The following is a 16,799-nucleotide window of genomic DNA, read 5'->3' on the forward strand; positions in this document are numbered from 1 at the left end:
AACCAGTGATGTCACTGAGGTTCTTTTTTCTTTTAATTTACTTGTAGGGGCTTTTTGATTATGTCAGAGTTTCCAGCCCCGCCCATTTCACAGAAGTTGTTCCTGTGACTGCCCTCTCAGTGAAACAAAATGCGTTACAAATGGCCCTGATCTCCCCTAATGGGATTGCTTTACAGCTTCTGGCATTTTACATAAAACACTGAATTAATAAAGAGCAGCTACATGTTGCAGATTAATATTTAATTAAATTGATTGTAGTTTGTGGCCCTGAACTCTTACCTCTCATTTCTTTCTTAAATTTTTTCTTTGTTTTTGTTTCACCATTTGTGGATTTGTTGCATGCTGGGAGGAAAAAAAAAGGTGAAGAATGGAACGGGGGGTGGGCTTGAGTAAGCAGTCTGTCCACACTATAATAAATCACGTGGTGCCAAACATGCACGTCTTTTTTTAAACACCTATAGCTCTCAGATTCACGACTCATTCTCTCATCACGCACGAGCTCGCATCTCTGTGTCCAAACGGCGTTATTTTTTAAATGACGACACGCATAGAGATAGAGACGCTCTAGAGAGAGAGAGAGACAGAGAGAGAGAGAGAGAGAGAGAGAGAGAGAGAGAGAATGGCGGCGTGCATGTCCTTTGCGCCCACTGTCCTCTGGCGCATCTGTCTCTGGCTGTTTTTACGCACAAGAAGAAGAAGAGGAAAAAAGTTTTCACAAGCTGGCCTGTGAGCTCACTGATAATTAATGATACGTCCAGGAGCAGCGGAGCGCGTTGGGCAGCGACGCCTCGGAAACACACCGGGACACCGTGCAGAGCTTACCTGGTCTCTCCGCCTCGGCACGGCCCTCCTCCTGGTCGTGGATCTGGGTTCTGGATCTCCCTCCTCCTGTTTTGGACACTGACGGATTCGTTTCTTGGAGATTCCTGGAGTATTTCAGAGTGTTTGCGCCTACGTGTAGAGTAATTAGTCAGTCCGAGTGTTTCACTGAGTCCAGTGCGGCGATTCAACAACAATTAAGATATTTAAAGCATCGCGTTTAATTCATCCTGCTGTGCGTACACGAACAGTTGGCGTATCCGTCAGAACGCGTCATGCGCCTTGAATCAAGGCCCGACTCCACCATAAATCTCCACAGTCACCGCCTGGCGCACAGGATGACGGGAACGGCTCAGTCTGGGGCTCGCGATGCGATTTCACCCTAAAAAACACACCGCGGGCGCGCGCTCAACCCCCCCTCACTCCGCATTCCGCCTCGATCACTGCTGCAAAATCCTTCTCCCAGAGTATGCGTACAACCATGAGACACCGCGGCGCTTTTCTGATCCTCTTCTAGTCCACCGGCCGCATCAAGACAGCGTGTGTGTGCGCGCAAATGTCGGGGCTCAACGCGGGCAAGATCAGGGACGCGGCGCCGCCAATCAGGTGACAGCGCGTGCAGCTGTGCACAGTTTACCTCAATAAACGTCACATTTTGTATCGACGACAGAGACATTAACCTCCTGCACGCGCGGACCCGTGGGCTGGTTCGTCTGGATTGACACCGTGAACTGCTGGTGAACCGAGCTGCGGACTGACAGCTGGACAGGCCGCAAGAACCCAGGGAGCCCGGGAGGGAGAAGGGGGATTCTGGTTCTTGTTCCTGTCCAATAAAGGAGTCTGTCTGCGGTCTGTCCCGCCAGATGTTGGTTATTACATGGCGTCAAACTGAGACTGATCAGAGCAGAAACTGCACTGGGATTTGACCTGCGCGTCCGCACAGGCAAGAAAAAACACTTTGCGCCATGTTCGACTACTTCCACTCCAAATGCAGCCTGCGGTTCCCAGTCTGAGTAGCGGGATCCCCGCAGCAGCTCTCACCATAGGGGTCAGAAATAATAAAAACCAAAGTCAATTTTAAGAAATTGTGCGAGTTAATAATATTTCTATCATTTGTATTGCTGAAGCTCAAAAGCCACATTTCTGAAGACGTGTAAAATAACTCCAGTAATCACTGACCACCATCCACGCATCACCTTATCAGCTGTCAAAATAAACTCTACTAACGGATTAAAACTCCGGACGGTTTATATATTTGCAGTTAAAAAAAAATATATATATAAAATAAAATCAAAGACTGGTTCCTCTGTCGAACTCACAAAGGATCACACTCGAAGGGCATCAGAAAATCCCTCTTTTTTTTTTTCAATCACCAAGTATTTCAAATACAAACATATTTTATGAGACTGAAATCTGAGGTGAAATTTAACATCACGAAGAAAACATAAATTGTTGTATTAATCCGGATTCACTGACCCAGATTCACGTTATGGTGATTTATTTCATATTTTGATGCATCGTTTTGCTCGACAGGCGGCAGTTAGGGTCCGATCTGGATCCATATGTAGGCCTATGGCGGAAGTACGCACTCAAAATGGAAGAAGTTAAACATTAACACAAAATTAATATACTTTTTTTTTCTCACGAAGTGCGTCTTAAAAGGCGAATGATTATAACTAAAAGAAATAAAAGAAAAAAAATGTATTTTTTAATTACATACTTACAAAGAAATCTGAGTATTTATTCATATTGTTGGTTATTTTTATGGGTATCAATTCATTTAAAATAGGAAAATGTACAATTCGATGTCTCAGAGACCGAAATATTCATTGAAAACTGAAAACGTTTTCTATTATTTTCTCTTTTTTTTTTCTTCTTTTTTTTTTTTTTTTTTTTTTTTTTTTTTTTTACCGCCGAACGTTTTTTAAAAAGTATGAGATTGATATGCGCGCATTTGTAAAAGATGCACATCATCAGCCTTTAACGTATATATATTGGGGCGCCAGTTTGCTTTCCACTGACATTTGGTTTAAGTTGAAATGATGTGTTGCTGTTTTATTCTGAGAGGTAACATTCTGAAATTTAATGGTTCTCAAAAGGACGCACTTGGCTTTGTACGTCTGTTCTTTTGTGCGTTTGTGTCACGCACCCACGCGTATAGACGCGTCAAAATAAAAGAGGAGTGAAGGACGCATTTCGAGTTAACCGCGTTTTCCTCACAATTTACGATTAAAAATTATTGCGTGAATTTATTGATTTAACAAGTATTGATCAGCGCACTAACAAACTGCTTGCAAAATGAGACAATACTATAATAATAATAATATAATAATAATAATGTCTTCACTTTGTATTTTCCCACACTTAAATCTTTGGTTCGTTAATGTCCACTCGCGGATTTATGAGGCCGTGGGAATCGCTGATTTATGCCTGACAGTTGTCTGTTGCTCTTTTTCTCCACTCTGCTCAGTTTTTTTCGATCGTTTTCACGTCACTTTAACAACAAAATTGAAGCAGGTATCAGTTTTTATTTCGATGAGGCTCATAGGCTACGAATTGTATTTTACTCCTCAAATTTTCAGTCTGTAAAACATTTTAATTTTCCATTTAAAATGTATTTTTTTTTTTTTTTTTTTGCTCTATGTCAGCAAATCGTGCTTGGAAATTACGTATGCAATTTCTTTAAGTAGTCTTTCAAGATAATTTAATAATTTATCAGCGTCACGCTTGTTCTGCAATGAAAATAAAATAAAAATAAATAAAATAAAACCACACTGCAGAAACTACGAGCTGCGTCTGATTACTTTTACATATGATTTAAAGAAACATGCCTTGGAAAGATTTTGTGTTTCTTGTGAACAACAGTTTGCCACGTGGAGTTGGTCGTGTGTCTTTGTGTGGCCTGATCCTGAATTGTGTTTCAAAAAGACACTTTGTTTTCCCCTGAAAGCGTGGTTTTGCGTGGGAAAAGAACACGAAGGGACAATATGTATGTATTCTACGAGTGACTGCTGCTGTCTTGGGATCAAAAAACAACCGATTACATGTTTTAAAATACACTCTTAGAAATAAAATGTTGAATTTAATTGATAAAGTTAAGGTAACTTTTTCCACATAACTTTGTCAATTAAGTGCAAGACAATATTGGGATTTAAGTAATAATGTTTCATTTGATTTAATTAATGTAAATGACCATGTTGTTTTGCACTTAATTAACAATGTTATGTGGAAAAAGTTACCTTAACTTTATCAATTAAATTCAACATTTTATGCCTAAGAGTGTATGTTTCATTTCTATAGTCCAGAAACACAAATTATTGGTTTTCTCTCATTTTGGGTTTGCACTCATAAAAGCAAATATTTTCTTCAGCTTCTATCGACATAATGGCCCATTATAGTAAATAATAAATGGTGAATAAGCAGTGTTTGTTTTATTATAATATTAGATATTGGCTACAGTAATTTTATACACTTTTGATCAATAATAAGGCAACTCTACAGTAATGAAATTACAATGAAGGCAAAATCTTATCATTTTTCAATCTTAGAACTTAAATATTTGCTCTGATTGTAATTCCGTTTTGCAGCTCCACATATCAGTCCAGAATGGTTCTTGGATTGAGCCTCGAGCGTTTATTGTCCCTGTCTGTTCAGACTGGGAAGCGCCATGAATCCGATGATAGTGGAACCTTTTCTGCATCTTTTTTTTGTCCGATTTCTATGAGCTTTAAGTGCATTAAATGTCATTTAGGAGCATTTTGTTTTTTCTCTCATAGACTGGAACACCAATGGAAAGTTGATTTTTGACCAGTAACGCAGGCAGATATTTTTATTTTTTTAACATGTGCATCAAACTTTCGTACTTTAAAATAATTTCTTGCAAAAAAAAAAACACAAAAGGGCTGCAGCCCCGTTGTCATGGTAACGCCTCAGCCATGCATCCTGCTGACTCTGCCTCTGTCCTGCAGCGTTAAACATTAATTTGTGTCACACACTTTAGTGAAACATTAACATTGTCTATTATCTGCGTGTCGTTATTTATTTATTTTTATTATTATTATTATTACTTTTTTTTTTTAAGAGCTCGGGATCACCGCGCAGCTCGACGGGAGGAAAACCAGGAGCTGCGCCCGCCTCCTGGATGTCACACGTGGGGAGAAATCATTTCTCAACGCCATTTCAAATATTTGAAGTATTTCAGCTGCCTTTGATGTGCTAGGACGATATCTTTGCAGACAAACAGTGGACACATGCCGAGGATAAGATAAGATAAACGGCGCTGCTGCAGGAGCCGGTCGGAAAGCTGCGCTTCTCCGTGGAAACACGTTTTCAGCGCTCACTCGTCACGCAAATCTGATATGAGGCACACAAAGATAAATATATAAATATATATGAAAAAAGGAGGAGAGAGCCTGTCACCTCCCTCCTTCCTCTCCCTTTCTGTCTACCCCCTTTTTTTCTTTCTAACATCTAGAAATGAGGCGAAATATTGTTTGTGACGCGCCGGTGGGATGTGACGGGAAGAAAGCGAACCGCTGTAATATGATTACACCGAGACACACACACACACACACACAGAGAGAGAGAGAGAGAGAGAGAGGAGAGCGAGAGAGAGAGGAGAGAGAGAGAGAGAGAGAGAGAGAGAGAGAGAGAGAGAGAGAGAGAGAGAGAGAGAGAGAGAGAGAGAGAGCGAGAGAGGGGGGGGGTATAACTCACCCATTACTTTGTATGGGTTTTTATTCTTTTTTATTTAGCCTATTTGTTTTTATATTTTGTATTTTATCAACCAATCATTAATATGTACCTTATTTTTTACCTCCACAATCCAACAAAAAAGGTGAAAGTCACGTGATCACTTTACATTGTCTGTTCAGTTGTTTTCTAATAAATAAAATTCTAATAAAACTGTTTGAAACAATGGTCAAAGATTTCTGTCTTTACAGAGCTGCCTAAAAAATGTCTTTTCTTTTGTTTATCTCTTTTACATGTCAGCTATACCTTTTTTTAACATTCTTCCTCTATGACATCACAAAGTTTGCCTGACAATAAAAGCATGGGAGTGGTTGGCTGAGAAAAGGTTTGTGCTTTCTGAATGGTCGTGGTTTCATTGCCGTTGTTGTCGCTGTTGTTGCTGTTGTTGTTGTTGTTGCGTGTTTGGGGGGGGGGGGGGTTGTATGTCACACTAAAAGCATAACTGTCAATACAGAAATACTGCAATGATGAATTGAGTCATTATTTAAATTCTGAGTGCACTTTTTTTTCAGAAGTAACATTTTCAAACGTCACTGTTTTTTCAGTATGAAACAAAATCATGCAAAACTGAAAATTAAATAACAGCACATGTTGCAAACTCACATATTTGAGACACGGAAGTCAAAGTTGGCAATGTTCCAAATACCAATACTTTCAACATTAATCAGATCTGTTTCTGCTTTTAGATGTTGTTGCCATTTGTGCACACAACAAGGAAAACTATGTTAGCTTCTTCATTTTACTACGAAATGCAACACAACTTTTTCCTTTTTTTTTTTTTGATTGGCTCCTGATACCGTGTTTACTGCTTCTTTGTTATTTTCCCTCTCAACAGATTTTGCATGTCGCTGGAGTGTCTTAAAATCTTAAAATGAGCTCTTTGGGGTTTGTTCCCTCACCCACATGTTACCCAGCTCACAGTTTTCACATTTAGCTGAATGAAATAACACAACTTGGAATTAAAGTAACATTCAGAAGACACAGACAACATAGTACATGGTTATAGTACTTGGATATTGTACTATATCTAAGTAGATTTTTTAAAAGATTTTCTTCAGCACATTTTAAAAAAATATGAACTTGAACAATTTGTTCTGACATGAATAATGGCAACTGATGAGGACAAACAACATCAAAACCATCTGAATATAAAGTCACTATATGGAATGAAAGCCAGATCTAAAATCCAGGCTGCATGAATTCAAAATACAACGTTCAGGTTGACCATTTTCATTTTATAATATTCAGATTAAAACAAGCAAGAGGAGGTTAAAAATTCCATATAGCACATTGTTGTTCAGTTGAATTGTCACTCTGGATTTAGTCAAATATTCCAAATGTGTTTTGTTGCAATCTAAATATTAATACTCAGAGTTGGACTTTGGAATTGTATTTTGAACACATGAATTTTAGATTTTTCAATATTAACTTGTTTCAAATTCAGGACCACTGAAGTCTGAGTATTTGCAGGGTTTTTTGTTTGTTTCTTCCACAGAAATTTTCACGTCTCATGCAAAAAAAAAAAAAAAATAGAGAGACAAAAAAACATGATAGGTTAATGATTTGAATACTTCTCTATAAACTCTCTATAAGTCCACTCTGACGATTTTTTTTTTTTCAAAGACCAATCGGGAGAATTTGAAGAAACAAAAGTTGTCCTGCCTGCATGATGTAATTTTACGGTCATTTCAAACTGATTCTGAACTCGAGATCTTTGACCTTGTTCACTCCCACGTTCTGACTGGAGAAATTAGTTTTTTTTTTTTTTTCCTCCCTCTCCCCTTCGGGCCAGCAGCGCGTCCGTGCGGCAGCGCGCCGCTGTGCCAAAATTTCAACAAATGTCCCTTTAATTGGTCTCCGCAGTAACTCAGGAGCCACAGACAGAATCAAGTGTGTGAACCGCGCGTGGAGGAGGAGCAGAGGAGAACCGAACCGGGAGCTCCTCCGTCAATTGACACAGGCGGCACCGCGAAGAGCAGCGCGCCTCGACGGCGGCCGCGCGGCCACACACTGGCACGCGGCCTCCCTATAAATCAGGAGGGGAGAGAGCAGCACGGACAGACAGAGAGACGGAGAGAGAGGGGGAGAGAGAGAGAAAGAGAGAGGGGGAGAGGTGTGGAGGCAAACAGGAAGCACGAAGAAAGATGGAGAAGTGATTTTTAAAATATAAACAGCCACCAGGTCTCTCTGCTGTAAACAATGGCTGATGATGGTGATGATGAGGATGATGGGTGGGGTGGAGGTGAGGGGTGTGTGTGGGGGGGCGAGTGATGTGTGTAAACACGGTGGTGGCATGCATGGTGGAAAACGCGCACAAAGATGCTGATTTTTGGGGGGGAATATTTACCGCGACGTGAGAATAATTCACTGAGAAGGAAGAAGAGGATGATGATGAAGAAGTGCGCTTCCCGTCTCATGCAGCTCCCTTCTCTCTTTGCTTCCTTCCTTCCTGCGTCCTTCCTTCCTTCCTTCCTTCCTTCCTCAACACTCAGAGTGTCCACAGCTCGCCGTAAGACCCGCGCCCGTCCAAAATTTTGTTTTATTGCAGCCTTCTCCTCCTCTCTTTTCTCTTCTTCTACTTCTTCTTCTTCTTCTCTCTGTTGGCGATTCTCAGTGTCTCCTCTTCTCCCCCTCTCTCTTACCCTGTCTCTCTCTCCGTTGCTATAGGGGGTTTGTTCTTTTTTCCTTTTTTTCCTTCTTCTTCTTCTCCTTCTTCTTCTTCTTCTTCTTCTTCTTCTTCTTCTTGGAGAGTACAGTTGAATTTTCCACGTCAGACCCACGCGCACTCCGGGGCAGCACCGCGTCTTACCGTGATATTCCAGACGAATACATATCTGTCCCGCAACCTCCGCATTAATTATTTAATGAATCACGTGACATCAGTGTGGGTGATGTGTAGCTGGGGGGTTGAGGGTGGAAGTGGGGGTTGCTGACAGTGGTGGTGGGGCTGATCCGTGCTCATCATATATGGGACCTATCCGGATCCAATCGTGTGTGGAAGGTATAGAGAGTAAAAAATAAATAAATTAAAATTATATATATATATATATATATATATATATATATATATATATATATATATATATATATATATATATATATATATATATATATATATATATATCAGACACGATTTGCAGAAAAAAGAAAAAAGATTTAAAAAAGAGTCTGACTGACGGATAAAGACGTTAAAAAAAACGAGCGTACATCAGACCCCATTATTCCTCCCTGTCACGAGGAGGAAACCCCGCTGGTTCTGCTGGAAACTGTCCACGAGCGCACGGATATTCCAAGTCAGCACATTGCACTTAAAAAATAAATAATAATAAAGCAAAAGCGACATCAAAATCACCCGCAAACACCAATGAAAATATTGCTTCGTTAATAATTAAAATAATTCTCTCCAACAGTTTAGTTTGGCAGTCACAGAAAATTTAACTTTCAGCGAATGACCACTTTAATAAGAGTTTGTATGCAAAATATTAGTAGTATGTGCCCCCCCTTTACGGGTAACTTTTTTAATAGTGTACCTCTTAAGTAACCAAAGCTGGAAAAAAATGTGTTTATGTGGCTGTTGTGTTATGTGGAACTGAATGGGAAAAAAAAAAAATCAGTTTTCGTGAACAGTGTGGTGCTGCTGGTGGTGGGGGTCCTAACTGATATGCATAATTTGATTTAAAGCAATTTAATATTTTTATGCCACGTAATTGATTGTAATTTGATACAGAGGCAGCAGATCCAAGTTTTTTTTTGTTGTTGTTGTTTTTTTTTCATTTTCTGAACGAATCTTATGACGAACTTGGTGTTTTTAGCCTGTAATCATAAAACCATTTTAAGATCAGTATGCGTCCTGGAAAAAAGACCCAACTGTGCCTCTTCTTTCTTTTTCTTCCTTTTTCAAGAAGAAGAAGAAGAAGATTGCACCCTCCAACTGAATTTCATTGCAAATAATAATAAAAACAGATAAGGTTTTATCCACGTTAGTCTTTTTAGACAGTTTGGATGCTTTTTAACACATTTTATAGGGGAGCGGTTCTTTATATATAGTTAGAATGACGAGATAAAACAGAATGGAAGGGAGAGAGGAGTAAAACTGAACAGATAGAAGAAGGAGAAAGTGGGGCACAAAGACACGTCTCTCCCGTCGCGCACGGCAACAATAGTCCGCTGGAATCCATTTGGCGCTGGAGGAGCCTGGAACCGAACAATGGATCCGGAGACGCAGCACGGATCCGCTCCAAGAAAGACTCAAGGTCAAACAAAAGGCTGCGGACGCCTCAAGACGAGCGCGTTCAAGGCGCCAATCAAGAAGGATTTAAAAATAAATAAACAAATATTAAAGACAATATGACTTTTTATAAATGCGCTGCACCGATTCACATTTTTTCCTAAGTGGAAAAAATAAAAGTGGATCAGAATCACAATCGATTTTGTTCGATAAGTGTACACACAGAGAACGACTCCTGTTTATTCAGCCCTTTTGTTTGGACAGACCCATAATATGATTTTTTATTCTTTTGTGGTTATGTGTGCGCCTGTTGTCTGAACAATGCTGTTAATTTGCTTCACTTTATAATTTATTTATTTGTGTTGTTGTTTCTTAAATTTTTATTGTAATTATGAAACAGTTTGTAGATCCTGGAGCGTTTCAAAATAAAGCTTCAACCACTAACCTGTATTTTATTGTCAGCAAAACGGAATCAAAACGCTCCAATATTTATTATTATTATTATTATTATTATTATTATTATTATTATTATTATTATTATTATTATTATTATTATTATTATCCGATAAGGCTAATTTAATAAAATAGCAAAATTGACCAGAATTAATCATGGGGTCAAAATGGAAAGTATTTGAATAAATTAGGTAGCATTCTCTTTGTGATGTATGAGTGGAGAAAATGATAAACACTCAACAACAGCAATAATAATAATAATAATAATAATAATAATAATAATAATAATAATAATAAAGTGTAAAGACTAATTGTGTATTAAAAATGTTTGAAACGACAGTACTGTGCAGAAACATTTTACTTAATGTATTTGATTTCTTAAAAGGCTGAAACAGTGGTTTAAAATTCGAAGTGCATTTGGAGCCCCACGCGGCTTTTTCCCCGAGATTTTCCACAACAAGATTGAAATCAAACATTTGCGGTGGTGATGATGGCGTCGGTAATGACGCTCATAAATTACAGCAATCACAGAACCAGCCACAGAGATAAAGCAGAGAGCTGCAGTCACTCTGCAAAACCTGCGCAGCCGCACAAAAACACACTCCCATACCCCAAAGCACAATTAGAAATCACTTTAGTTCTGCATCTACTAAAGGTAGAAGAGCAAATATAAAATAAAAACCAGTATGAATTTATAAGAACAACAAGAGCTTATAAGCAAAACCAGAGGAATATTAAAAATAATTGAATAAAACATCTTGTATATGTGGCCTATAACCTCCACAGAGCCTGTGCATCAAAAGCCTCCAGTAAATAATGGACACTAAATGCTATATATTTTTAATAATACAAAAAAAAAAAGCACTTTTTTAGCGGGATGTTGGAGGTTTCTTTGTCCTTGATGGATGAAGACAGGTGGATTCCTCCTCCTCATCAATGATTAACAGTGTTTTAAATATAAAAAAGGGAGATGCTCAGAAAGTCTTTGTTATCAAAGTAAAATGTAATTGTGTAAGACGTCATACTTATTGATTTATTATATTATTATTATGATGATTTTTGGAGTTTGATTGACCAGACCCCAACATCCCTCTTTTTTTGAGTTTGTAAATCTGTGAGGTTCCCCACTCACCATATGGGTTAACCTCATACCCCCCCACCCCCACTCCAACCCCACTCCATTATTCCTCTTCTCTTTTTGTCTCTTACAGAGAATAATCCAATTCAATTTCAAGAAATCAGTGTAAAATATTAAAACAAACTGGTGTTCAATTGCAGTATTTTCTTGATGAAGGCAGCCAGGATTTATTTTGATACTGCATATTGAAATTGGGAATGTTTCTTGGCTTCGTTGTAAGGAGGCTGCACACCACATTAATAAGCCGCTGTGATTTTTCTTTGTTGTGAGACACGACGCGATCAATAACATGTGAGCTCTGTCATTGTTATTTTTATAATGCCCGCTGAGTCACAGTATGGATCAATTACACTTTACAGATTTTACAGATTTTTTTTTTCTTTACATTTGCATGCATCATGTTGGTGTTTTATCTAAGTGATGAAAAGAAAAGACAAAAGAGGTGAGAGAGAAAATCACAGTAAAGACTATGCAGTGGAAATTTCCAAATCCAATGAGTATTTGATTTTACTAAAGACCCAAGGTCATATTCAAGCTTTTAAATCCAAAATATATGAACAAATCTTCATCATATCAAGATGTGGTCCCTATTCAGCCTTTAAAAGTATCCTCAATGATTCAGTTGCTGCTTAAAAAAATGTAAAATGACTTAAGATATGTTTTCCCCATGATACATCTTTTTTTAAGTTAATATAATAAAAATATTTTAATTACTTATACAATAGAAGTCTACTGTAGGTACTGAGAGAGAGAGAGAGAGAGAGAGAGAGAGAGAGAGAGAGAGAGAGAGAGAGAGAGAGAGAGAGAGAGAGAGAGAGAGAGAGAGAAGAAAAATAAGTCAGATTTTACCACATATAAGAACTGATAAATTTAAATACTTTGTTTAAAATAGTTATGTCGTAATGATGTAGATACATTTGTGAACTATTGATTAAATAGGGCACAATAAAGCAGAGTCATTGTAAAAGCTCAAAAAAAATTATTGTATGCCATCCAAAGATATATCCCGTATGTGTGTGTATGTGTGTGTATGTGTGTGTGCAACAGTAAAATGTGTCCTGTGTTGTGAGCATTAAATTATTTAATGAACCAAATGTATGTTTGGGAATTAAAAGGGGTAAAATTCTTATTTCTTTCAGACTTATTTTTTCCAGCTGTGTATCTCATGTCATTTGACTTATTTTTGTTCATATTTGACAGGCAGATTTATTTTGGTTCAAAATAAATCACATATAGAGCCACATTCAATAGAATATATATGCAAACTCCACACAGAAAGGCCACGGGAATTGCAACTGTGCTAACCACTAAGCCACTGTGCTATATATATATATATATATATATATATCACGGCATTTCGTGATTCAGCATCATGAAATATATTGATAATCAACAGTGTTGAGGCTGCTTAATTCCTCAGATTTAATAAGCAGCCCTACAGGCTAAACTGTTACTCATCCAGTACACACAAGTCTTTTTATGAGTCACATGTAATGAATATGAACTGCTGTATTTGTGGAGTTATCACACTGCATTCACAGAATTCACAAAAAAACAAACAAACAAATTACATCTTCATGATAAACCTTAATTTGGAATCTTTGTTATCCAGCTGAAGATTTAATAAATTCTAAAACTTCAAAACTCAGAATGAATCAAATCTTTGAAATTCTTTAAAAAGGTTGTTTCTGTCTGATTGTGTGATTTTTTTGTTCTTCAGCTTGAAAATATTGGTTCAGTAGTGATTCAGATTAAGATTCAGGAAGTAATGATTCCTTCATGTTAAAGTGGGTTTAATTTATTTTTTTGTAATAAATAAATAAATAAATAAATAACTGGAAAAGCAGTATGTAAGGCATTGTAACAATTTGTATTATTTGTCCAAATGTGCAACTTGGTTTTGATCAGAATGCAAACCAGTTCTGAATACCACAGATAATAAATATGAGCAGTGCTCAAGGGTTCAAACATTAACTTCTTTATTTAGATTCATACACATAAACTCCAATATGGGTTAATTTGGTTATTAATTAAATTACAGTTGGCTAGAAATTGAAGAGTTATAATCTTATTACCTTATAACATATAATCTTATAACTGAGAGGAGGTGATGGTCTAGTGGTTAAGTATTGGGTTTTAGAGGATCCTTGGTTCAAAGCCCAGCTAGATTGGAAAATTGCTTAGGGCCCTTGGGCAAGGTCCTTAATCCCATAGTTGTGCCCAATGTGTAGTGAGCACCTTGCATGGCAGCAATCTGACATCGGTGTGAATGGGTGAATGTGAGGCATCATTGTAAAGTGCTTTGAGCTTCTGATGCAGATGGAAAAGTGCTATATGAATGCAGTCTATAATCTGAAACAACTGACAAAACACAAGTGCAACTATGTCACAGTTTCATTCAAATAGAAACAGGTCAGGTGACGTGTTGATTCCAGACATTTCACAAAGGAGTGAAAGCAGCTGAGTTTAGAGGCATGCAAACATACAGAAATGCACTCACACGCAGGCATGTTTGCATTACAATGACATCATGTCCTGTACACTAAGTACACGCTAGCATGACATCAACATTCGACTAATATGTATTCATCAAATAATGTCAGCCCACTCCTCTGATTTTGCTGAACAATTTAAATAGTTACAACGTTAAGATGTTTATGTGAAATAATTAGCGCCACATGGGCAACAAGCTGTCTTAGTGGTTAGCACTGCTGCTTCCCAAAGGTAAGGTCCCAGATTCACTTTCTGTGGGGAGTTAGAAGTTCTCCCTGTGTTTGCATGGAGTCTCTCTGGGTGCTCCTTCTTATTCCCATTTCCAAAAACATGCAGGTTAGATGAAGTGGTGGCTCTAAATTGACTGTGTGTGTGAGTGAGAGTGTGAACGTGTTTGTCAGTTAATATTTGTAGGCTGTGAAAGGCTCACAGCCTGTCCAGAGGAAACCCCACCGCTCAGCCAGTGACCACTAGGATAGGCTCCAGACCCCCAGTGACACTTAATTGGAACAAGAATGTTTAGACAATGTATGAATTTGTGTCACACTGACAACACCGCATTGGTGGCAGGTCAAGGTCACCAACATTGTGGAACCAGTGACTTGGGTGCTTTTGTTGATAAAGAATAGTTTACCGACCTTGACTTTGTGAATGATGGTGTGCTTTTTGTGGAATCAATGGATACTCCGATTGCAGCACTAGAGAAGCTGAGTGAAGAATCAGAGTGTCTGGATTTGTGATTGTCCTGGAGCAACACAGGACACTTTCAGTGTCAAGTGTCAAACTTGTAGAGACGTTCACTTATCTCAGCAGTGGCTCTCGTGTCTCTGGCTACTTGGCCTTTGAGATCCAGAGCTGTCTGGGAAAATCTTATGAATTCATGAGGTCCTTGGACTGAGATGTTTGGTGATGCTGGTGTCTTTGAAGGAGAACTTCAAACCTTTTGGGTTTTGGTGCTTCCTGTCTCACTGTAGGGTTGCAAAACTTGGACTCTGACCTACATCGATGACTGGATGTGTTTAGTACCAGGTATCTTTGGAGGCTTTTTGTTTACAACTGGAATGACTTTGTGTTGAGTATTTGGTAAGGCTCAGATGAGCAGTGTGACCTGAATTGTGAGGAAATGCCAGCTTCGGACACACCCACATGTTACCTGGCAGCAGACATTTGAGAGATGGAGATGGATTGGTTATCTGTCTAGGTGACTGGTATCCAAGACCCAAGGTGGTTCTGTTGTGTCATGGACTCAGCAAAGCACAGTGCTCCCAGACTTGACTTGGTTTGTCACCAAAAAGTCATAATTTCTGGCCCCACCCATTTCCAACATCAAAAAGAAATAAATTCCTTCACCAGTTCGTGCTGTAAGCACAGCAAATTATAAATAATAATAATAATAATAATAATAATAAAACATAATGCTGCCCAGTTATGCACTATGCAATGTTCCTTGAATAGCTATTCTGTAAATGTCATCAGGACAATATTTTGAAGACATGTTAATAGAATATTTAAATAGGTTTGCAAGTTACAGCGGCCGGTCAGTAACATTGTGAAAACCTCATGATAATAATATGAGCTTGCAGCGCTGGTGCAAGCTAGCTCCATGGTACAGCGATGCAGAAACCAGAAATGCCAAATGTTGAACTCATCCTGGAGCAACAATAGAGAAGATCTTGTGCTAATAAAGGAGATGTCACACTAATAGACAAGACCTCACACTAATAGAGGAGATCTTCCACTAATAAAGGAGCTCTCACGCTAATAGATGATATCTCACGCTAATCAAAGAGACCTCACGCTAATAGAGGAGATCTCATGCAAATACACTCTTAACCTGAATTAGTTGAGTTTACTAGAAAATTGCGTGGAAACCCGTTGCCTTAAACCGCTTTAGTTTTTACACAAGCTAAAACTAATCAGGTTAAGTTGTATTAACAAATCACAGTAGTAGTTGTTACTCAAAATCATTAGTTCACATAAATGATTTCTCATTGGTGTATAAAATAACTATTTTAAGTTAAACATACGTAAAGATATAACAAATAACATAATAAACATTATTATTCAATAGTTAAAACTATCTTAATATAAGTAATGTATTTTCTTGTAATTTAATTAACTACTCCATCTTTATTTTGAGATTATAATGCATTGTTTCAACAAAAGTTTATGGAAGGGAAGGAATTAAAGAATACTGTGGTGAGTGGTGTGGAAGAACGAGACGCTCTGAGCTTTTCTGCACTCTGCCGCAAGGAGAAGCCGTTTTATTTGCAACCCCAACAACACAGAAAATGGTGGAAAGCATCAAATGCAATACACTTTTCACTTATGGTGGCAACAGACACTTGACTAACCCAACTGAACTATTGAACACAATAAATCAGTAACACTAACCACACTATTAAACTAACATGAAACACATTAACAACACTTAAAACTCTCAAAACCCTGTACTCCCATGATGCACTGCGGCATAACAGTTCACAGTCTTACAATAGCAACCGGCCCGGCGATTGCTACAATACATTTAAATGTTCCAAAGACTTTTATTTAAAAAATATTACAAAGGAACACCTCATGAACACCTTGTCAACCAAAAGACAAGTAAAAACAGGACAAAATGCATTAAAACTGTACTGTAAAAAATGTGACAAATGTTTACTAAAAAAAGGCAACAAAGTGACACATAATATAACTGAATAGATTTTAAGTTCTACAATTTTGTTTAAAAAGTATTTAATACATTCACTAAACCTAAACAGAAAATTAAGTGCATGTTAAAAAAAAAAGCAACAGTTGAAATGTGTTTTAGTAATAGCACACCAAATGATGAGTTATATTGCCAAAAAATAACTTCAGTTTAGCTGACGTGTTCTCACTGGACCACTCTTTGGGCTAAACTAATTTCCAGAAAGT

The 16,799-nt window shown here is 38.0% G+C and overlaps 1 protein-coding gene across 1 annotated transcript in view; it reads right to left on the bottom strand.

Annotated features, from left to right (window-relative positions):
* The window catches only part of LOC117528301 (homeobox protein Hox-B3a-like), a 135,084-nt gene extending 126,593 nt beyond the window's left edge, over positions 1 to 8,491 (bottom strand). The window contains 1 exon segment of the mRNA XM_034190915.1: positions 7,919 to 8,491. Coding sequence (XP_034046806.1) covers positions 7,919 to 7,988 — 70 coding nt within the window. The 5' untranslated portion in view covers positions 7,989 to 8,491.
* Positions 8,492 to 16,799: the final 8,308 nt, after the last annotated feature.

This window comes from Thalassophryne amazonica, chromosome 16 (genome assembly GCF_902500255.1).
Source record: "Thalassophryne amazonica chromosome 16, fThaAma1.1, whole genome shotgun sequence".
NCBI lineage: Eukaryota > Metazoa > Chordata > Actinopteri > Batrachoidiformes > Batrachoididae > Thalassophryne > Thalassophryne amazonica.